The sequence below is a fragment of the Macrobrachium nipponense genome, chromosome 1, assembly GCF_015104395.2.
Source record: "Macrobrachium nipponense isolate FS-2020 chromosome 1, ASM1510439v2, whole genome shotgun sequence".
Lineage (NCBI taxonomy): Eukaryota > Metazoa > Arthropoda > Malacostraca > Decapoda > Palaemonidae > Macrobrachium > Macrobrachium nipponense.
Window position 1 is genome coordinate 116,172,308 of NC_087200.1, and position 24,464 is coordinate 116,196,771.

The following is a 24,464-nucleotide window of genomic DNA, read 5'->3' on the forward strand; positions in this document are numbered from 1 at the left end:
GTTGTAAGCATTTTTAGCAAGATTGACTTTAAAATTTTTTTAAATAAAAGAAATCAGTGATTTATTTGATTTTTTAATTATTTGGTTTTTTGATTTGTTAGATGTTTTTTCAATCCTTTTTTCCTGAAAATGTATTTTATGACAGAATTACTATTGATTTATCTTTTATGTCTCTAGTTCTGGCCTAAAGCTTGTACTTGTAATTTTTTTTTTATCAAAATAAATAGATGCAGCACAGTTATGCTTAAGTTTTTATTAACCTCCAAACCATAATTTTTAATTTGTTTGCTTTCAAATTAAGAAAATTAAAAAAATAATAAAATCATGATTTTTTCATGAAAAAAGCTATGTTTTAATCACTTGATTAAATTAGTTTGATTTAATCATTGCCAAACCTGATTTTTAGAGAGGATTTTTGCATTTCTGCTGCAGGTTCTGGAACCTAATGCCACGTATAAGTCGGGGAGCACTGTATGTATATACCATACACATTTACTGCACCATACCATCCAAGATATATATATTTATACATATACTTGTACACACACACACACATATACATACATGTATAATATACATATTACGTATATATAAGTATAAAATATCTTGAAAACCCAAAATTACTGCTTTTAACCACAAACCTTGAATCCAGATGGGAAATAAATGAAGAAGCCCTCACCCATCATGGTGGGATTTGAACCTATGTTAAGTGGTACCCTTACTCTTAATTCTATGTCTGAAGCCAAACACAAGAAGAGTGATTCTTCTTTAGTACCATTCTATTCAAGCATATCCACAAAGTATTAGGAAGTTAATTAAGGGTCATTATGGCTATTACAATATCATACATAACTATTTTTTTAGTCTTATTTTTATCTTTTTTTCAATGAATTTTTATTCCACCTCTATGGTTTTGATTTCCTAGATCATATATGAATTCTAGCCGGTTGCTTGAATGGCATCTTCAATAATCACTACGTTACTTATGAATCATGCAAGTGGTAACTAAACCTAACAAACTACAAAAACAATTCAAGGCAAATCACTGACCTTATCAGGAAGCTGCTCAGTATTCTCATCAAGGCTGCCCTTTCCACTTTTATCTTTCTTCATTTCTAGACTGGGTTTTACCGAATTATCTGGCACGGGTTCCAGCTTCATCTTCCTTCGGACAACTGAGCAAACGAAGTCAATGATGTCATACTTATTTTGCTTCTTTGCCAGCTCTACCTTGACTTCGTTGAAAGCCCGAAGAATAATTGTCAACATGATATTAATAAGAATCATACTGTTCATAACAGAAAAGACAAAGAATAGTATAGGGGAAATAGGATTTGCTTGATTCATTTCCTGAAAATCAAACTTTCCTAACATCATTTTAAAACTGGTTTGAATGGCAGATGCAAACTTTGAAAAGTCTTCAATAGCTGTGGTAAAGATTAGGAAAAACATCATACAGAAAGCAAAGAAAATAATACCAAATGCTATGAAGAATACAGAAAGCTCATCCCAGCACGAACGAATAGTGAGAGCTAAAACATCCATTCTTTTGTTAAACTGGAGAAGCTTGATAAGTTTTAGAACCGAAAAGAAAATAACAATTGACATCATGTACAGATAAAACTGATCCATGAGTGTTGCATAGTCAATTCTAATATAACCATTGCCATTTGTTCGTTGGAATTCACGTGTGGCTTCTTTCGTTAGATAGGCTCTATAAACATATAATCCAATACATCCATATGAAACAATAATAATGCAAATTTCAGCTATGTTCCAATAGGATTCAAAATATTGACACTTTTGTTTCTTCATTTTCCAAAGCTCATTCAGGGTAAACATCACAGTTACAACTGCAAATATGCATTCTGAAGCAAATACAATCCAGCCAAAAAGTCCTGTACTTTGTATTAACCTTACTGGTTCAAATCTCCACTTGGGAATAATGCCACCACCTTCATTAAATTCAGCCATAACAGAAGCTGTTGCAAAGAGATTAACGTTTGCATTGTACACCGAAAATTCTAGTATCACGGCACGTGTATATCTATCAATCCATCCACGTTCCTGCAGTAATGTGAAACGTTTCAAAATATCATCCTGAGCACCCTTTAGATCTAACACATATCCACCTCCACCATAGTCTCCCAGTTTACCGGTCTGTCCATACGTAAGCAACTTTTTTGCACTGCGATACCGAAATTCATCTAGATTGCAAAGTGGAGATACACCATCATCAATATAACTCCAAGAACCACAGAAATCTCTGTTATCTTCATACTGAAATCCCCTTGTCCCTGAACAAGAGTCTATCACTCTGTCGAGTGGTTTAACAACACGACATATACGTGGATCAACTCTGACTTGACGAATGATTCCATAACCCATTATTCTATTATTAAAATCTCCTAGGAAGCCTTTCAATCCATACGGCGGTTCTTTGTTATACAGCCGCTGTGCTCTGATTTCTTTCATAACGATTTCCTGAATCCACCTCCAAAGCCAGTCAGAATTGACAATCTGTAACGAAAGAATAACAACACATGTAATATAAATATCCTGTGAATTTCACAAAAAACTGAATTCTTTCAATGAAAATTTGCAAAACGCTCACACACAAATGATCAGTAGAATGAAAAATGCATATTTTATCATTTGCATCTTTTATATCTGAAGTAAAAGTCAATGGCCAAAGTGAAACATCTTATATGTAAACACAGTACTTATTGCAAAGCAAATAAAAAGCAGGAAGTAATACACTGCAAATTTTCCAAAGAAATTAACGAGCTTTAAAATCTTTACTAAAATCTATGCTGACGGATGTAACGTAACCATAGTTGAAATTCAGATTCTGTGAGAGTTCAGTAATCTCTAGATCAAACGATGTTTTTTTCACGGGGTCTTTTAGATTTCACAATTATACAACTAATTTCCAATTGTAATTTTAACCTTAGATCTAACCAATATTTGAACCATTGTGTAAGTAAAATGTTCAAGAATGACAAAGATAAAATCGCTGTCTTAATTACAAATTAGTTACATTACAGTTATTTTCTTCGTATCTGTATGTTTAATATATGTTTTGTAACAATTTTCACTTTTACAAAAAAAAAAAAATTTATTGCTTACCAAATGAGATTTATTAAATTGTATTTTTACATTTTTTGTGGTCAGTTACTGCCCTGTGCTATAATCTTTTAATTGCCTTGTCCTTGCTTCTGAGCAGTTGGACACAATCTTTTGTAAACCTCTTCAATTGTATCCCTGTTTTGGATAGATCTACTAATTCTCCAGGTGTGTTGGATTCCAGGTACATAATTTTTGTCATTTATACGAGCTTTCTTTGTAAACTTATTTTCATATTTATATCAGTCCACTTAGTAAAGGACGAGAGTTGAAAGGTCTTGCAGCAGAACTCTATTGTTTCACTTTCGTTTGGGGTTTTTACCTTTATATATTCATATATCTATATCTATATATATATATATATATATATTATATATATAGATATATATATAGATATATAGAATATATATATATATATATATATATATATATATATATATATATATATTATAATCTTAAGGCACTGGTCAGAGGAACAAATAGATAGGCATATATATTAAAATAAGTGGGGTTGATAACCTTAGCTCTTGCCGGTTATAGGCAGGTGCAAAACACTGGATTCCTCGGAAAACAAATAGAAAACACGCCGTGTGCATAAACGAGATCGTGAATACATTCCATAGACATAAGATAACCACGGGAAAGGTGACCGAGTACTAGGGAACAGACTAGCGTGAATACATTCGTGTGTTAGTAATATGCGTATATCCGTCCGCCTGTTGGTGGCGTACATACGTATATGGTTACAGTAAATGAGATATAACCTCTAGTATGTGAATTAACGGGGCAATTAGACGATAAACTATCATTGTGGTCACAAGAATCATTGGCGTAGGGGAAGGCGCTATGTTCCGCTAAAAAAGGTGAAAGTGAAAGGCTTTGAAAAAAGTTACATATCTTTATGTAGTGACATTGAGTTTAGTTCCAGGAAATGGGGAAGTGAGGAGCGACACATTTTATTGACGAACTTTAACATTTCATTGTTTGATAATTATCTTCTCATTTTCAGATGGATTGGAAGTCACCATATAGAAAAATGGATTTCTCTAGACTTGTATTGACTTATTGATAGGCTATGAAAAGTAGACAGAAAGAGATAAGAAGGGGTACTTAAATACGATTTTGGGAAGAATATGACAGTTTTAACGTTTTTTTTTTTTTTAGATATTGTTTAACGCATTTTATTCCATTTTCATGTTAGCTATTTTGGGAAATACAAACTATATTTTTGTAATAGCGGGAGTTTGAATTTGCCTAGAGTTTGATATTTGATTTACAGCTAGCTTCAGATGTGACACTTAAAGGGAACAATGGAAGGTAAGTTACGTTTTCCAGTTAGTTCTCTCCGATTATTTAAACGAGTGCCATTTTGACCCTCGTAAGATGTATATACATACATACACACACACACACACACACATATATATATATATGTAATAGAATTACATTAGTTTGGAAATATATGACATTTCCATTATATAATATATAAGTCCACTCTCTCCTCATAGTTCGATTTAGTAGGTCACGGAAATCTTCCTTTCAAGACTAAACATTTTTTGGGACAAACTGTCAAGCGACAACGCTTGACAGTTTGTCCCAAAAACTGAGTTCTCATGTTTTCTATAAACAATGCTGATACATTTACTCGTAAACTGTCTCTTGCGGAATCTAGGACGAACATGGAAATTGTATTGTTTCTCATGGCCTTAAAAGTCATGTGTGTATGTAGTTCGTACAAAATCCCCTTTCCTAAACTCCAATTGTATCTAATGTTCTCAGTACTCCTTGAGTGATTATAGCCTCAAGAATCTTCACGAGCTCTCTTCTAAAATGAGTCTTGACGCTGTACATAGACAGTCAATATAAGTCTATTTTGTACCTTGGTCTTTACAACGAGAAACCTTCGAAAATGCAGACTGCATTCCGTTGTGAGACAGCCAGAGAGAGAGAGAGAGAGAGAGAGAGAGAGAGAGAGAGAGAGAGAGAGATAATATGGACACGTCGTCTGGTGACAAACCGCCATTCACCCTTGTGAATCAGAAAAACTAATCAGTGGTTGACCGCTTTCATGCACCATTGCCGAAAGCTGGTCGTAAGCCCACTATATATTTATAAAGGCAAAAACCACAAAAGAAAGTGAAACAATGGAGTTCTGCCGCAAGGCCTTTCAACTCTTGTCCTTTACTAGGTGGACTGAAATAAATATGAAAGTAAGTTTACAAAGAAAGTTTGCATAAATGATAGATGGGGATTTTAAAGGAAATTATGTAGTACCTGGAATCCAACACACCTGGAGAATTAGTAGATCTCTCCAAAACAGTGGTATAATTGAAGCAGGGACAAGACAATTAAAAGATTATAGTACAGGGCAGTAACTGACCACAAAAAATGTTGTAAAATACTATTCAATATATCTCATTTGGTAAACAATGAAAAATGTTTTTCGCAAATGTGAACATTTTACAAAATATATTAAACATAGATACAAAGAAAATAACTATAAGGTAACTAATTTGTAATTAAGCCTGTGATTTTATCTTTGCCATTCTTGAACATTTTGCTTACACAAGGGTCCAAATAATACTGGTCAGATCTAAGGTTAAAATTACAAATGGAAGTTAGTTGTATAATTGCGGATTCTAATAGATTTTGTGAAAACATCGTTTGATCTAGAGATTACTGAACTGATGTCTTCTCACGAATTTTGAATTATAAAAGTACACAAGAGGATATTTTATCACTTGATATCTCATCTGTAATCACTGTAAATATATTTAAAAAAACAAAACTTCATGTGGGCAACACTCAACATTCTACTCTCATCCAAGCTAGTTTAAGTGCCTGTGGAATCTCATCCCCCGCTGCCCTCTCTCTCTCTCTCTCTCTCTCTCTCTCTCTCTCTCTCTCTCTCTCTCTCTCTCTCAGATAAGCACATAAGAGAAAGATTGATTTTTTTATGCATGTATGTTTATTTTTGTACGGTATAGTTTTATAGATAAACGTGATGTTATTTTGTCATTCTATTTTCCATATTTTCCATGCTATATACTAATTACAAGTTTTTGTATTTTAATAAATTCATACTGGAAAACAATTAGCAAAAATTTCAGATATTGTACAGTTCGTTCTATCATCCAAAAACAATGCACTTTAGTAATATGATTTCAAATACGTGTCACATTACCCTTAAACGAGAGAGAGAGAGAGAGAGAGAGAGAGAGAGAGAGAGAGAGAGAGAGAGAGAGAGAGAGAGAGAGAGAGAGAGAGAGAGAGAGAGAGAGAGAGAGAGAGGGGTGTTTATGTACGTTGGTATTGGTAGCCGTTTTGTGATTTTGTGAGATTTAAATTTAGCATTTTACTATTAATATTTTGCAGTTTTATATTAATATTCGAAAATCAGTAAATAGTTTTTTTTTCTTCATAAAAATGCATTTATTCATGAAAATAAAGTGAAAATATGATATTTTTATAATAAAATAAGGTTTTGTATATACTTACCCAGTAATTATATAGCTTTTGTGCTTAGATTTTGTTTAACGGCCATTGGTCATTAGCCTGACACTGGTAAATAATTACCTTAAAATAATTCTTGAATGTTAGTCCAGTCTTGTATCTCAGAACCTTTGCATTTATTATTTACTTACCAGGATTACGCTATGTGCACTTACCTTGTATGCTACTAGATTAAAATTTTTTTTTTACAAAATAAGGTTTTGTATATACTTACCCAGTAATTATATAGCAACAGTTTCCAACATTCGGCAGCCTAATTAAAATTAAGTGGGTAGCGCTTCGATTGTTCAGTGTAGATATGCAGTGCAGTCACCCAACGGCAATACTAGGAACAACTTCGGAAAGCGCTTCATTCTGTTTCATGAATAATGTCCATCAGGGGGGAGGCGGGTGAGCTCTGATCATATAATTACTGGGTAAGTATATACAAAACCTTATTTTATTATGAAAATATCATTTTTGTATATGAGACTTAGCCAGTAATTATATAGCTGACTCCACATTGAAAGGAGTTAGGGTCATGGACATATTCTACTCCAAAGCATTACGTCATGTAATGACTTTGAAAATAGAAAAGTTGCTAGCAATGAAAAAAAAAACAACGCTTGTTGTTCCTATCAGTTAAGAGAGCTATGCAGATAAACACGGCCTCTGGTTGGCGCTTGTCTTAACTCGTAGTGGCGTGGCAGTGGAGCCAAGGGTCGCCTCCTACTTAGGGGAAACGTTGCAGTGAGGGGAATGCTCCTGTGGCTAGCAAAGTACGATAGGTGTCCGCCCTTGCCCTGGGGGTAGCACCAAAATAAAACAACCAGAAAACACTGACACTTACACTGAAATAAACTCATGACCCATCCACTGAAGGTGGTGGGTGCTCCAGGTATGCTGTACCCACGACTCTCCAAACTCAGCAACTTACTGAAAAGGTGAAGAGATAATAATAGAACATACTGTGCTTCCTTCCACGATACTATGCCAGCCATTAAAAATGGTCTCGAGGTACTGACAATTTTCGACACTTTTTTTAAACCTACATAAAAATATATTAAGCACAGATCTCTTATGCCTCCAGTAGCTCGATGGCAGATAACGCCTGAAAACTAAGGAAGTGAAGGCTGTTCTTATATCCTTAGCTTCACTGCAAAGTAGGCCAAAAAACACTTGACAACACTGTCTTGAACATGAAGTCCATATAAACTAAAAGACAAAACGTTTAGACAGAGGAAGAGAGGTTTACGGAGGAACTCTTCTCTTCACACTGACAGCTGAGTTATCTGGCTACGTCTTTCAACCTCACTCCTATTCGGGGTGAACAACTAGTAATTGAACACTTTACGAATTAGAAAAAAGAATATGCAAAACTCAAAACTGCGGTGTTTGTCCGAAAAATCCTTTTAAATCATCACAGTAGCCTATGGATCAATTGCAATGAAGCAAAAGACTTGAGGAGCCTAATGAGACATCTCTGTCCGATGATTCTCGCAATGGCAACTGTGGAGCACAAAATATCAACAATAAGCGAGAATCCAAAGCCAACCAGAGACTCAAGTCTGTGATGGCCGGGCAGAGATCCAAATTAGAAGTTAACTCTCGAAAGAGGAGAAACAATACTACAACGAACAAAAACTCAGTGAGAAGGCAGTACTCTGCTCCTCACTCGTCTCAGAGGCTGAGTTGCCTGGTAGCACATTCCATCTTGAAATGCCTTTGTTTTACAGCTATCGAGTGTACGACAGATACCCTCGATCTCCTATATGTAAACCGAAACAAGAGGGAAAGAAAAAAAACCCTTGTTCAGTGAAAATGCCAACCCTGTGGTGTTGTTGCCAGAACAATACCACTAGTCTTATCATAATCAAAATCGGAATCTCTTGGGAGGCCAGGAAGGCTGTCCTGAGTTTCAGGGAATTAACAAGAAAGTAGTATTTTTGTCTTGGTCACACACCAGAAGAATTAACTTACATGTATATGCCTGTTCCCGAATGGTACAACTGATAACAGACGTATGTCGCGAGGAGAATATACAAGTACGTATATTCGTAGGCTCCTGTCGACTGAGTGTCAGCCTAATTCTTTACTTTGAAGAGAAAAAGAATAAGGACTGGAAGCAGACCTCCTTTATTATTTAATGAAGAGAGTGAAAGTGAAGTTATCCAGAAGGGAAGCTTCTACAGCAAAAACAGGGCACTGGTGATGGCTGGTTCATGCCGGACTGGCTCTCCAAAAACAGGAACACTGGAGATATCCGAAGATCCAACCAGGAACACAGTCTCTCGCATCCGAACTCTGGGGAGTGTAATTTGTAGAGTTCTGTAACCCAGAAAGTAGAGGGAAAAAAGAGAGGATGACTCTTCTTGGCCTCTCTTCTCAGAGCTAGCAGGAGTGGCCAATAACTCACACCATCAACTTGCGGTGATGATAGCAAACTAAAGACTTAGGAAAACATATTCTCCTAATCGAAAAAGACGCTTCCTGAAGGGCAAGCAGAGGTTTTCACCCACCAAACAGCATTCTCTACTTACAACTGGTTCGATCGTGGTAATGCGAGAGTGTGTTAAGTAGAGTTGAGTGCGCCAAAAGTTTGTGAGAACTTGCCATTTCTCGCCACACGTCTATCTTAGTGATCAAAACTTCCTGTTCAAATGGTGGCTAACAAAAGATCCCCTAGTGTTAAAGAAGATGAATGAGGAGACTGTGTCGTCATGTGTCCAACAGGCAGCGCCAGACTTTCAACAGCTGGTGCCAGGTCAGGCATGGAAAACGCCAAGTGAGCTGAAGCAAGGGAGTGGATGCCTCAGATGGCGTAGAGCGCCTGTTGGTGGCTGACGCTCGACAAAAAACGCCCGATACGAGAGATTTGAATGGCTAGGCGCTAATACCATTGCTCTATCATGAGAACTGGTACTATTCTAATGAGCATCTATGACAAAAGTATTTGAGAAGGCTCAAATATACAAATGCAGGAGCAGAATTCTAATTCACTTCCTCTTCAGCAGACAAGTCTGTGTCTCCACTTTTAAGAGCATTGTGAAGGCGAGTGAGTCGACACACCTAGCTGCAAGGAATGGCTATCGGAAGTAAAAAGTAGCTTACGATGCTTCCAATGTCTAGGCGCTAGCACAGGACGTTCAATATACTAATCAGGTAAAATAAGTAACCGTCCTTTAATCTGATGCCTACTGAGCACCACTCACTAAGTGCCTTTCCAGTGGCATTCAGTCGAAACCTAATAAAGTATGACAAGTTTGCCCGAGGGGATAAACCCCAATTGACTCCCTTCAGTTGAATCAGCTGAGTCGCGAGTTGAAAATCGACTGAGAGTCGAATCAGCTGAGTCGCGAGTTGAACATCGATTGTGAGTTGCATCAGCCGAGTCGTGAGTCAAAAATCAACTGAACATAAATTGTGAGTTGCATCAGACAAGTCATGAGTTGAAAATCAACTGAGAGTCGGAACAGCCAAGTCGAGAGTCAAACATCGGCTGTGAGTCAAATCAGCCGAATCATGAGTTGAAAATTGACTGAGAGTCGGATCAGCTGAGTCGCAAGTCGAACATCGATTGCAAGTCTCAAACATCAATTATGGGTCGGCTCAGCTGAGTCTCGAGTCGAACATCGACTGTAAGGAGTCGAACAAACATGACTGCAAGGGTACGAGGCTTCATTGACTGAATAATACCTATTCAGAGGTCAAGAGACCAAAGAATCATGCTATCGACGCGATCTGTTAGGTGACGAACCACAGGAATAGGACGACAACTGTATATATATATATATATATATATATATATATATATATATATATATATATATATATATATATATATATATGACATATATATATATATATTTATATAACCAAACGTTTTCATATTGGTCTCAAAGTATATTTGACTCTAATATAAAAGAAAATTTATGAATAACCGATTACTCAAAAAGAAATCATTACAAAAATTATCAGCAATGAAAGTAAGCGCAATCAGTAACCGATTACGCGCCCCACTAATTGACTCGAGTGGCCTGTGTTCAAGTCTAAATGACTCTGAGTGGCCTCCTGTGCTCCAGTGCCCCAAATGAGCTTGAGGTTATTGGCTTAAATGTGAAACGTTCACAACTGCATGACGCCAAGAAATACCTCCGTACGCCGAGGCCATGTAAGCCTTCTCTCCCAAAGCTTCCCGTAGCCAAACATCAACATCATTCTCGCCTTAATACTTTTAGCATCCACACTTTCAGTCTCTGCAAAGAAAAGTGATGAGTGTCGCGAGCACGGTAAACAAAACAAAATATATTGGCCCAATGCAAATATTTGGCCTAAAAGAATGTTCCAACATTCACAAATTACTTTAAGGTAACTATATTTACCAGTGGCTTGTGACTAATAGCCTATGGCTGGTAAACAAAATCCCAAAAGCAAGGTATAACCTAAGGGAATTATGTAACCTTCACGAATTACTTTTAAAGGTAATTATAAACCGGCGACTCACACGTAGCCTAATCCCAGTAAGTAAATAATATATGCAAAGGTTTTAAGATACAAGAATGGACTAACATTCAAGAATTATTTTAAGGTAATTATTTACCAGTGTCAGGCTAATGACCAATGGCAGATAAACAAAATCTAAACACAAAAGCTATATAATTACTGGGCAAGTCTCATATACAAAAAGTGTAATTAGTGAATAAAGGCAGTCCCCGGTTAACGGCGGACTCGGTTGACGCGATCTGGTTTTATGGCGCGTCTATTGTCTATAGTCAAACTCAGCCTTTTTGACCACTGAGGCATTGGCCGCACAGTTGCCACAGTTCTCTAAATACGCCACGACAGTGATGAAGAAATCTCTGATATTTTTTATATTAACTAAATATATGGTAATTACTCTTTTTCATAATAAAACTTTATATGTTTAATAATGACTAAGTTTTTTATGGGAAAATGAATGTTACTAAAAATGTTTTCCTGAGATTTGACAACACCTCTGTGCTGGGTTAGTGCTCCTTTGCCACCTCAACCTGACAAGGTCATTCCGTGTCACGGACCCACCATGTAAACATCTCCCGCTTCTCTCTGCCCCTGCCTGCACAGTCAGACTAATGAAATAATTTATAAAGTTAATCGGTACTTTTTAGATGAAAAAGCCAACGGCGGACACAGTCAAAGCCGCCAAAGTAAGCAAATGGACAGTTAGAAGGATTTGACCCAAAGCAAATCAAGATTGGTGGTCAGAGGCTAAACACAAGAGAGAGAGAGAGAGAAAGGTGGGGCGGAAGTACCTACCTTGGGAGAAGTGGCAACGGTGTGGAAAATCCAGGGTAAACAAGGCCAATGCCTTAGTGGCCTAAAAGGCTGAGTTTGACTATAGCACCATAAAATCAGCGATTTATGGTGCCATAATTTCTTCCAGCAAGCATTAAGTGTTTCTTTCTTCACCTCCTTAATAGCCTTCAGCGAGAAGTTGTCATCCCCATCCATACATTCGACCAGGTGTTGCAGGGAATTTTGCGTGTACAGAACCTTAAAGGCTCGAATAACGCCTCGATCCATGGGCTGAATCAGCGATGCTGTGTTAGGCCCTCATATGACAGGTTGATTGCATGGCTTCCAGCATTGTCCATCAGAAGAAGCACTTTAAAATCAAGGACTTTTTCAACAAGATAAACCTTGACTTCGGGGATGAAGCACTGGTGAAACCAGTCGGATGACAGTGCTTTCATTATCTAGGCCTTTTAATTATGCATCCAATGCACTGGCATTAAGTTCTTATTTTTGTTTTTAGGGCCCTTGGGTTTTTGGACCTGTAAATGAGCGCTGGCTTTATCATAAAACCAGCAGCATTACCACACATTATAAGTGTGAGGCGATCTTTGTAAGCCTTGAATCCAGGGGCTCTGGCCTCTTCCTTCACGATGAAGGTTCGTGATGGCATACGTTTCCAGAACGACCAGTCTCATCCATGTTGAATACTTGTTCACGTGAATAACCCCCTTCATCAATAATTGCCTGGAACGTCTCGTTTATGTATTCATCATCTGCCGGTTTGTCAGCTGAGGCCGCTTCTCCATGCAGGGACAAGCTTTTAAGGTTGAACCTGTTCTAAAATTTATCAAACCAGCCCTTGCTTGCATTAAATTCAGTTGGTTTGGTAGGAGATGCCGCAGAAGGTCCTGGTTCTGGGTTGTCACCACCATCTGTAAACCTGTCGTAGAGCTGTCTGGCCTTCTCACGTACGGTGTTGGTATCCAGTGCTATGTTCTTCTTTCTGCAATCGCTAATCCAAACGGCTAATGCAGACTCCATCCTTACAATCGCCTTATTGCAGGAAGTTACCACCCATTTTGCTGTCGTATTAACAGTAACATTTGCTGTTGTCCTTATGTTCTTCTCATCCTTCTTGATGTAGCGAACGGTAGATTCGTTGATGCCGTAATGGCAGCCTACATCCGCAAAGCTTCTCCCTTCCTTCAGCATGTCGAGGAGTTTAATCTTCTCGGCTATAGTAAGCATCTTCCTATGACCCTTGGGTTCACTGCCAGAAATCTTAGAAGGTGCAGAACCTTTGGCTGGCATCGTAGGGCTTAAACAAATTCACAATGTTACCTAAAAAAAATCCAGAAAAATCACTAACAACACAGATAAGGATGCAGAGCTATGTCGCGTATGGATGCGTAGAAGCAAAGTGGACAACATGGGACGATGGGACACTGAATGCTGCTTGAAAGAGATCCTGTGTTGGACAGCCAATTAGTGGCCAGGATACTGATCAGTGTGCTCCTATTGGTACTGTTTACCAGCCAATAGCGTGCCTTGTACGAACTATTCCCGGAGATTATACGGCTTGATGATATGAATTAAACAAACAAAAGACAAGATTCATCCTCCTCAATGGCTACAAATGCATTCTGGTGGTTGTGTAACACTACTGAAATCTGGTGATATAACTGGAAAATAAGAACAAGCTGCTGTAAGTGCTTGATGTTTAGTCAAGCGCGGCAGGAAACAGAATGAAGTGCTTTGCTGAGTTGTTCCTAGTACCGCCGTTGGGGGATGGCACTGTATACCTAGTACCTACACACTGGGCAATCGAAGTGCTACCCGGGGAATTTGAATTAGGCTGCTGTTCATTGGAAACTAATAGCTATATAATTACTGGGGAAGTCTCATATACAAAAATATAATATACATGAAAAATGAAGCATTAACTTAAATTTGGTGATTCGCACACTTTTATTGGAAAATGGACACCTGGCAATTACATCAACCCATGAACAGCAGAACTGGAAGAGTAACTACCAGTCAATTCGCAACTATTGCTGGATTTCCGTCATTTAGGAAAATATAATTCATTTCTATCTTTTATCAATGTGTATTTATTGAAAACTATAAAAAAAGAAGGAATATTTTTGTTTATGATGTCTCATTATGTCATTACTATAGGAATGGATTGAGTGTTAAGTGCTCACCAAACCTTGCTTTGTAGGGGTTGATACAGTTGCCATATGAACATGCACAGCCGTAATTTTTTTCTATCATTGTGTAACCTTATATATATATATATATATATATATATATATATATATATATATATATATATAAATATATAATATATATAGATATATATGATGTCATTGTATAGTTGTAATTTATTATGCTTTGTTAATTAAAAAGTCTCTAAAACCAATACGTATGAAACATACATATCAAGAGTTGAAGTTAGCCATATTGGGAAAAGTTTGCAACTTTTTTTTCTTAATTCAACAAAAATTGCTAAACAGAAAACCTAGCTTTTTTTTTTTATCTAGGACAAAAGTAAAATAAATTGCCTTTTTTATATATAACTCGTTACTATTTGTCTCAGATGTCATTTGACAAGGGGCAATGAAATAAAAGGCAAAATGTATAAATGATTTGTAGGTTATCAGTAAGTGACATCTGTTGGGTACTATTTTTTAAAAAAAGCCACCAAAAATAAGCACTGAAATGTTTCATTTTTATTTACACAATACGAGAAAATTCAATACTTTTAGTTTCCAATGGTTCAAAAATATCTGATGAGGAGATTGAAGTCCAGCTGCTGCAGAAATTCATTTGATAATAGGAAAGAAGCATAGTACATTTTCATATACAGTACTATTAATGAATGAGTTTAAATTAGAACCAGAGAGAGAGAGAGAGAGAGAGAGAGAGAGAGAGAGAGAGAGAGAGAGAGAGAGAGAGAGAGAGAGAGAGAGAGAGATTCATTGGTTGCTATTCAAAGTTTTTCCAGCCAGTGCCAGAAGCTTGAACTTAGAGTACCACAACAGGGTGCAACTCTACTGCCTTGTGTCTGACTATTCAGTTAATGGCTTAGGGAACAGAAAAGGCAGTTAGGGATAAAGAATGGGATTCCATTCCCCACTTTAGCTGTCTTGACTTATCTTGCCACTCAAGGAGGAGAATCTACCTAAATTGAGACACTCCAAAGGTTGTTGATTTAAAATTGGGTTAATAATCATTCGATCCTGCTTAGGCACCAAGTAGCCCGACACTAAGACTAATAATGCTTAATGGAGTCAATCATTCATTCATTCATTACAATGAAATAAGAAGTTAGTTGCAAACATAAATAAAACCTTTAATTGTATCGCTCAATGGCTAAAATGAGTTATTAATAATAAAAAAAATATGAGTCTACATTTGGTATATAACAAATGTTTTAATTTTTAACTATTAGTACTTATCTAAAAACTGAGATTATTAAGTAATAAAAACTGACCACTGACTAGAAATACCATATGTAAATAGTAATGTAATCATACCCGAGAATCGAAACTCAAGTCTGGATCAGAAGTTTTGATGAATGAGTTGTACAACTGCTGTTGCATTAAGAATGCATTTGGGTCTGTCCTTCCATACGTCATTAGAGCTAAAATAAGTAGGAACATGCAATAAGTTCCAATGTCTCGTAGAACAAAGAGCATTTCCCTTCTCTTTTTCAGTGTGACTGCCAGTGTTGCAACATATGGGTTTCTGGGATCCACTCCAGCAACATTTGCTACCTGGAAAATGAAGTAAATCTGAATGACACTGAACATCTTTTATTTCATAAACTTATGCACCCTTCTTGATTGTATCTTTAACTACATTACTCATTTCCTGGATCTAACCTATAAGCAGTTGACAGGAAGCAACCTCCAGCCTCCTTAATGACTGCATACCTGGTGGAATATGGATATGTTCAGTATCGGTCGTAACCTCATTATTCCCATATCTGTTCAATGAATTTCATTCTTTCTGTCAACTTGAAAGGTAATAATGGTCTTTTGACTATTATCTTAATTCTTCTACAAACACTTTTGACACTACATCACACAGCTTTGTCAGGGAAAACAATCATAAGCAGGCGCACATGTAGACTATAGAACTTTTAAAAGTATTTATTGTCGTACCTGTGCATCTAGAATAACAGCTTAAATTATTAATCATGGGACCTCCCCAAAGACTACGCAATATTTGGAACTATCTTATACTTTGGAAACCTTCTATGAAAAATATCTTACTACTAGAACAACTTAACATGACTGCATTATGGTATCTTCATAAGGTTAGTAGCCAGCAGCATTGCAGTTAGTGAACTAACTCTTGATGTTCTCCATTTATGTTTACATACACAATAACCAAACAATTTTACTTTTGGTTGGCTACTCAACCTTAGGTTAAATTATTCATCACTTTCAATATATATCCCCTCCCTTAGGTCTGACTAGTTTACATGCAGAACTGTGTTGGTGAACTGCTTCAATGAAATATTTTTGGTATCATGGCTAGGTTAATATAAATTTTACATTACACTTTAAAAATAAAGTTATAACGTTAGCAAAAAAGAAATATATGATCGGAAGGTCCTGAAGCAACAGTATAGTAATAACATTAGTATTCGTAATATGAGCAAAACAATAGTGAGGCCATTATCACATATTTAGTCATTTTATGCACCAATTGTTTACAATAAAATACTGAAAGATCTGGTTCTGTTTCCCAGCATTTGAACTGAAAAACAGTCTTTTGTCTTTATTTCAAAATGATATAAATTTTCATAATAAAATTTATCATCTGGATACTTTCTGTTAAAAGAGTTTGTATCTCTGTGATTGCTTGGCTGACCCAAATGACTGTCCAGGTTACCTGTTCTTAACCAGGAGAGTTTTGGATGTTTTAGCACGTTAGAATTCTCCTTGACAGCCAACTAACTTGTCGAGGAGGTTGGTCTGGGTATTTTAACAGTATAGGTCAGTATCCAAATTATAAAATTTATCATGAAAATCCACATTCTTTGCTGTGGATGGACATAAGTCCTTTGATTCCTAAATGGAATCCACCTTCTGTTAGCATTAAGAACCAGAGAGAATTTCAGATCAGGAAAGATTGTTTTTGGTTTCATACAAGAAACTTAGCTTGATTGGGAGAGTGGATTTTGTCTAGCTGTACTAATGAAAATTAGGTTAATCAAGCACATACATATTAACCGAAAGAAAGAAAGAAACCCCCTTGTTTAGTTATAATGCCAACCCTGCGGTGTTATTGCCAAAAAAACAATACCACTAGTTGTCTCAAAATCAAAATTGAAAACTCTTGGAAGGGCAAAAAGGCTGTCCTGAGTTTCAGGTTAATTAAGACAAGGTAATTCATCTCAATCACACACCAGAAGAATTAACTTATAGGTATTCGCCTATTACTCGGATGGTGAAACTGATAACAGACACGTTGCGAGAATATTTTGTAGGCTCGTGTTGATCAAGCATCAGCCTAATTCTTCTTCACTTCGAAGAGAAAAAGAATAAGGACTGGAAGCAGTCCTTATTCTTTTTCTCTAATGAAGAGAGCAAACGTGAAGCTATCCCAAAGGAAAGCTTCTGCAGGACACCAAAGACGACTAGTTCATGGAGAGATTCTAAGATCAAACCAGGAACATAGGCTCTTGCATCAGAACTCTGGGGAGTACAATCTGTAGAGCTCCTCTTATTCCCTATTCTTGCCTGTCGTAACCCACACAGTAGGGAAAAAAGAAAAAAAAAGAAAAAAGAGGAGGATGACAGTTCTTGCCCACTCTTCTCGAAACTAGCGGGATAGCAATCCCAAAACTTTGGACAATGTATTTGCCTCTGTTAAAAAAACGCTTCCTGAAGGGAGAGCAGAGGTTTCCACCCACCGATCGGTGCATTTGTAAGAATTACATTATATATAAACCAGTGACCTGGGGTCATGGCATTAGGAGGGTTCTACGTGACCAAAGCACACCTTAGATTACGCTATGCGTTGTCTGCAGTAGCCTGATCTAGCTCAAAGCTTTGTCAACATTTTTATGTTATGATAACTTTGCACAACAACTTCCATGGAAGAGGTTGACCGTTTAACCTACGCCGGAAACTTGTAACTTCCGAGCGCAGACTACAACAGGTGGTGCCAGGTGAGGCGTGGAAAACATTGAGCGAGCTGGAGAAAGGGAGTGGACGCCTCAGATGGCGCAGAGAACCCGGATGGGAACTGGCGCTCGACAAAAAAAAGACTGATACGGTAGAGATTCGAGCGCCTAGGCCAATACCTGGTGCTCATCATGAGAATCAGTACTATTCTAGGACAAAAGTATTTGAGAAGGTTCAAATATACTACCGTAGGAGCAGATTTTCTGATCCACGTCCTTTTCAGTGAACGACAAGCCGGTATCTCAAACCTTAAGAGCATATAATGTGAAGGCGAGCGAGTCAACAACACCTGGCTGCGAATGTCTGGGAGAGGACTGGCTATCGGAAGCAAGAGGTCACTTACAGTGCTTCCAATCTCTAGGCGCTAGCACAGGGTGTTCAAAATTAATACTAATTAAGTTAAATAAGTAACTTTTCTTTAATCTAATTACTACTGATCATCAGCCACTAGACGCCTTTCCAACGGCATTCAGTCGAAACCTAAAAACACAACAAGTTCGACCGAGAGGAGGGGGAAAAAACCCCATTGAACTCCCTTCAGTCAAATCAGCTGAGTCCCGAGTCGCAAATCAACTGAGAGTTGGATCACCTGAGTGGCGAGTCGAACATCCATTGTGAGTCAAATCAGCTGAGTCCCGACCCGAACACTGAATGTAAGGAATAGTACCTCTTTAGAGGTCGAGAGATAAAAAAATCATGCCATCGATGTGATCTATGAGGTGACGAACCACTGGAATAGCGCAACAACTCTGCACTAAAAGATAAGCCTTTCCAGCGGTGTTCAGTCGAAATCTATAAATGCATGACAAGTTCGACTGAGGGAGAAAAAACCTCCTCACTACACATCCATCAAGACGCCTTTTCAGCAGCTGTCTGTCGATACATGGGAAAAGCTACAGGTTGGAGCGAGGAGGCAGCTACCGAGGGCAACCCCCTCAGACTCCCTTCCACTCACTACCAGTATGTCGTCTAGGTGCAAAGAGCAGGACAGTGACTAAGTCTAGGAGATCTGAGGGGCCAGATAGTCACCTACTCTAACACACATCCAGAAAGACGCCTTTTTAGTGGCTGTCTGTGGATATATGGGACCTGCAATAGGCTCGACTGAGATAGCGACTACCTACCTGTATGTAACCTCCGACCTCCCATGGAGCTCTGGTATGTCTTCTCCCAGGTGCAGGGGAGCGAGGACAGTGAACTTTGTCCAGGAGAATCGAGGTACAGTAGTACCTCGACATATGAAAGGCTCAACTTACGAAAAATTCGAGTTACGAAAGCAAATACGAAGATTTTTTTGGCTCTACATACGAAAATAGTTCAGGATACGAAAGGTTGTTGCTGTAAAGTCCCGAGATTCACCTGGACCAACGATAACAATTTTAAAACTTGCGCGCCGCCAACTGAGTAGACTCATCCCCATCCTCCCGCTCTCCCATTGGTTCCTGATGCTAGTTACCGCCATAAGATCCTGCTCTCCTATTGGTCAGCATCTCTCCCATCATGCGTCTACCCAGCGGCGTGCTTTTTCGGCCACTCGGTAGCAGCATTGTTTCTATACACATGCCGAATTTGTTCGTTCTATACGATTTTGTTTATTAACCTAAATTCGAAAGTTATTTCGTTGTAGTACTACTTTATCGTGTTGTGTGAGAACTTTAGTACATACATATATGTACTACATAACTTAATTACGTACAGAAAGAAGAGGATGCTTTCTTTGGAGACAAAGATGGAGATTATCAAGAAGTATGAAGCTGGCATGCGATTGAGTGTGATTGCTAAGGAATATGGCCGAAATCCGTCGATGATAGGCACCATCCTTAAGCATAAGGAAGCCATCAAAGCAGCTACAACTTTCAAGGGCGTGACTATTTTGTCTAGCAAGAGGAGCCATGTGCACGACGAGATGGAAAGGCTGCTTCTTTTCTGGATAAAAGACAATGAAATCGCTGGCGATACGATAACTGAGACGGCAATCTGCCATGAGGCCAGCGCTATTTTCGGCGATTTGATTGCCCAGGCCGAAGATGACGGAGGAGAAGGGACATCGACGCCAACCCCAGACTTCAAGGCTTCTCATGGGTGGTTTGAAAAATTCCGTAAACGGACTGGCATCCATTCGGTGGAGCGGCATGGGGAGGCGGCCAGCTCGGACATGATAGCAGCCGAAGCCTTTATTAAGACGTTCAACGAGATGACGATCAAGGAAGGCTACAGTTCTCAGCAAGTCTTCAACTGTGAAAAGACTGGCCTTTTTTGGAAAAAAATGCCTCGTCAGACGTACATTACGGAGGAAGAGAAGAAGCTACCCGGGCATAAGCCTATGAGAGACAGGCTTACGCTCGCACTTTGTTCAAACACCAGTGGGGATTGCAAGGTGAATCCCCTACTTGTCTATCATTCAGAGACTCCTCGAGCCTTCAAGGCCCACAAAGTGCTAAAGAAGAAGCTTTCAGTGATGTGGAGGGCTAATGCGAAAGCCTGGGTAACGAGACTTTTGTTCACCGAGTGGGTAAATCTGTGTTTCGGCCCGACAGTGAAGAAATTCTTGGAAGAGGAGCGCCTCCCTCTGAAATGTCTGCTGGTGTTTGACAATGCCCCTGCTCACCCTCCTGGCCTTGAGGAAGATATCCTAGCGGAGTATTCTTTTATCAAGGTTCTTTATCTTCCGCCTAACACCACCCCTCTCCTCCAGCCCATGGACCAGCAAGTGATATCGAACTTCAAGAAGCTGTATACGAAACATCTTTTCAAGAGATGTTTCGACATCACCGATACCACAAACCTCACCATGCATGAATTTTGGAAGGAGCATTTCGATGTTGTAATATGCATCCGACTCATCGATCAAGTTTGGCAGGAGGTTTCGAGGTGAATCTTGAATTCTTCATGGAGGAAACTCTGGCCTGATACCGGATCCACCCAAGACTTCGAGGGATTCGACGTGGGCGAAGCTGGTGCAGATTCAGAAACAGTTGACGATCCTGAAACTGTTTCGCAACCAGAACTTGATGAGATCGTTGCACTCAGCAAGTCCATGGGACATCAATGACCTTCTCGAGGAGCACAAAGAGGAGCTTACGACGGATGACCTGAAGGAGTTCTCTAGCAGTGGCGAGGAGGAGGAGGACGACCCTATGACATAATTAATTTTAAGTTTTTTGTAAAGTTAAGTGTTACAGTTTTGTTAATGTGTTTTGTAAAGTTAAGTGTACATACTACGTAACAAATTTTCTGCCGTTTGTCCTCCTCCACTGTCGCCACTTTCGGAGATAGCCACACTGGAAAGGTAAGGTTCCACATTTTACTACATACGTACGTATGTATGTACAGTATTTCTTGTATACCATGTACACTAATACACTTTATTTACAGGTACATATTAGTAGTACGTATAAAGTTAAGTACTGAATGGTCTAAATTGTTGTATTTCATTGTTTATTGGTCAATTTAGCTTTATTATAAAATTTACTGGAGTGTCTTTGTAGGGCTTGGAACGAATTAGGCAATTTACATGTAACATGCGGTTCAAGATACTTGAAATAAAATGCATGCAAAGGCATGGGAAGGAAGCGATAGAGCCAGCCACGGAAGCAAATGACTAAGATAGGAGGGGTAGTAGGAAAGAACAGGCGTTAGGTTTGGGAGGCGAAGGGAGTCGGTAGGCGACAGGCAAAATGCAGACTCCTCTGCTAATCTCAGTTACTGATTACTTTCATGAAAATAATCGATCCATAATCGATTATTAAGTACATATTTTATGCATCACTAGTATAGGAAATTCTGGCATCTAGGCCTAAAAACATTCATAATGTATAAATAACATTAGTATTTCATATACTCAAGACATGTATTTTTTTTTAAATAATGTAAATGTATGTACAACTTCTAAAATAATAATAATAATAATTTACATCAAGTCATTTTCGTATTAAAGCCAACTGTACTCCAGTAATGTAAAAACACTGCATTTATTCTCCTATTAGTGGTAAACGGAAAAGGGAAAAAATATCCTTTACAAATATATGAAGTTCAGATGTACGTATGTATTTTAGAATAACGTAACCTTGTAAAACTGATATATTTATATCAACATGTAGTTTTCATAATATAGTCTTAAAGCAAATTCGACTCTAAATATATAAATATTTATAAATAGTAATCGATTGCTCAAAATAAATCATTAAAAGAATTATCAGGAATTCAAAGTAGTTGAAATCATAACCGATTACGTGCCCTGCTAACTTGACTCGAGTGGCCTGTGCTCCAGTCTGCCATGCGAGCTGGAGGCTAATAGCTAAGATGTGAAATGTTCACAATTGCGTGACACCATGAAAATGCCTCCATACACCAAGGCCATGCAAGCCTTTCTATCAAAGCTCCCTTTGCCAAACTTTAATACCATTCTCTCCTTACTACTTTCAACCTCCACACTGTCTCTGCACAGGAAAGTTATGAGTAATTCTTGGCTCGGTAAACAAAACAAAATGTGTTGGCCTAATGCAAACGTTTGGCCTAAAAGAATGTTCTAACATTCACAAATTACTTTAATGTAAATATATTTACCGTGATTGCGAAAACAATAGCTAATGGCTGGTAAACAAAATCCCAAAGTAAGATATAAAATAAGGGAATGATGCAACCTTCAAGAATTACAGGTGACGTATGTAGTCTGACCTCGTGAGTAAATAATAAATGCAAAGCTTTTGGGATACGAGAATGGAATAACATTCTAAGATTATTTTAAGGCAATAGCCTATGGCTGGTAAACAAAATCTAAAAACAAAAGTTTAGCCAAAAGGAATGCTGTAAAATCAAGGTTACTTAAGGCAATTATTAACCAACGACTTGCGCATAGCATAAGCCTGGTAAGTAAAACATATGCATAAGTATTAGGCCTAATTGAATGGTATAACATTCAAGAACTATTCCCGGAGAATACAAATATCTAGCTTGATGATAATCTAAATTAAACAAACAAAACACAAAGACTCATCCTGCTTGAAACTCTGAATGCGTTCCGGTGGTTGTATAACACTACCGAAATCCGGTGATATAATCGGAAATAAGAACATGCCACTGTAAGCACTTGATGTTTAGTCAAGCGTGGCAGAAAACAGAATGAAGTGCTTAGCTAAGTTGTTCCTAATATTCCTGTTGGGGGACGGCACTGTATACCTACACAGCAAACGAGGCTTACCTACAAAATTTGAATTAGGCTACCATACGTGGGAAACTGATTGCTGAATATGCTATATAATTACTGTTTAAGTCTCATATACAAAATGTCCTTATTTTCTGACTTTATCAAGTGAATTGTTTGTAATTACATCCATCTTGCCTGGGATGTGTCTGGTTGGCCACTGTACAGAATGTTCTACTGTCTACTCATGTACCTGCACTGCAAGAGCAGATGAGAGGAGAGGACCTTGGACCTTTGTTGACCGTGGCACTACCATGGAGTCGTTATCCCACAGAGCCTATCTTTGGGACTTGAGGCTCTTGAAGAAAAAGAAAAACTGTGCTTGAGTTCCAAGAAAGGAAATGTAAAAGCCTACCGCCTTCGTCAATGTTTCAAAGAATGAAAAATCTCTGGAGGACGATAGTGTAACCATAGCACTACGTTGGTGCCATTGCTAAAGGAGTGCCTATTTGGACTCTGACACTCCTGAAACTGTCTTAAGATCCACATAACATTCTCTCCCCTTGGGTTGTGAATGAACTAGCAATTGCAGCAGCAGCTACTACTTACACCTCCCACATCTTCCACTCCTCACAGGAGGAGAGTAACTACAAGAAGTCAAAAGAAATTGAGCAGGAACCAAAAACAAGTTGCAGGAACTTCGTTTAAAGGTGAAGTCTAAGTGGTAATTCAAAAGGCCTACACGAATTTGGTAGCCTTTATGGTCCTTAGAAACAGAATGCTCATACACTGTTGATCTCCCAATGAATCAGGCAGAAAGACGGGAAGTTGTAAGCTCAAGACTTGAATCATGGATGTGACACTTGACACTTAGACGCCAACAGCATCTGAATTCTTTAGGAAATCACTTACCCAAGTACTGACTACCTCCAATGTTTCTAACAATGGATGCAAAATAAGTCTCCCAGACGTCAACAAAATCCAGGTGGTCACCTATCCAAGTACAAACCCAATCATTGTTAAACTTCGCTGACTGGATGAGAAGCCATATTTTCAATGTAGTAAAGTCGAGCAGCAGTCCTACAGACAAAGACCTTTGACAGACTACTTCCACAAGTCAAGACCTTTAGTTGAATATGTTGTTAAATTTTGTGAATAAATGTAACTCATCTTTTAATTTACTCCTAGTTTTAATCAGACCTGGTATAAAGCTATTGGCCATTGTC

The 24,464-nt window shown here is 38.2% G+C and overlaps 1 protein-coding gene across 3 annotated transcripts in view; it reads right to left on the reverse strand.

Annotated features, from left to right (window-relative positions):
• LOC135219572 (polycystin-1-like protein 2) overlaps nucleotides 1-24,464 on the reverse strand; it is a 444,330-nt gene that overhangs the window by 14,712 nt on the left and 405,154 nt on the right. For all 3 annotated transcript variants that reach the window (XM_064256448.1, XM_064256449.1, XM_064256450.1), the window contains 2 exons: nucleotides 15,432-15,671; nucleotides 1,051-2,520 (listed from right to left, as the gene is read on the reverse strand). In XM_064256448.1, the coding sequence (XP_064112518.1) occupies nucleotides 1,051-2,520; nucleotides 15,432-15,671 (1,710 nt within the window). The remainder of the gene's footprint in view (nucleotides 1-1,050; nucleotides 2,521-15,431; nucleotides 15,672-24,464) is intronic.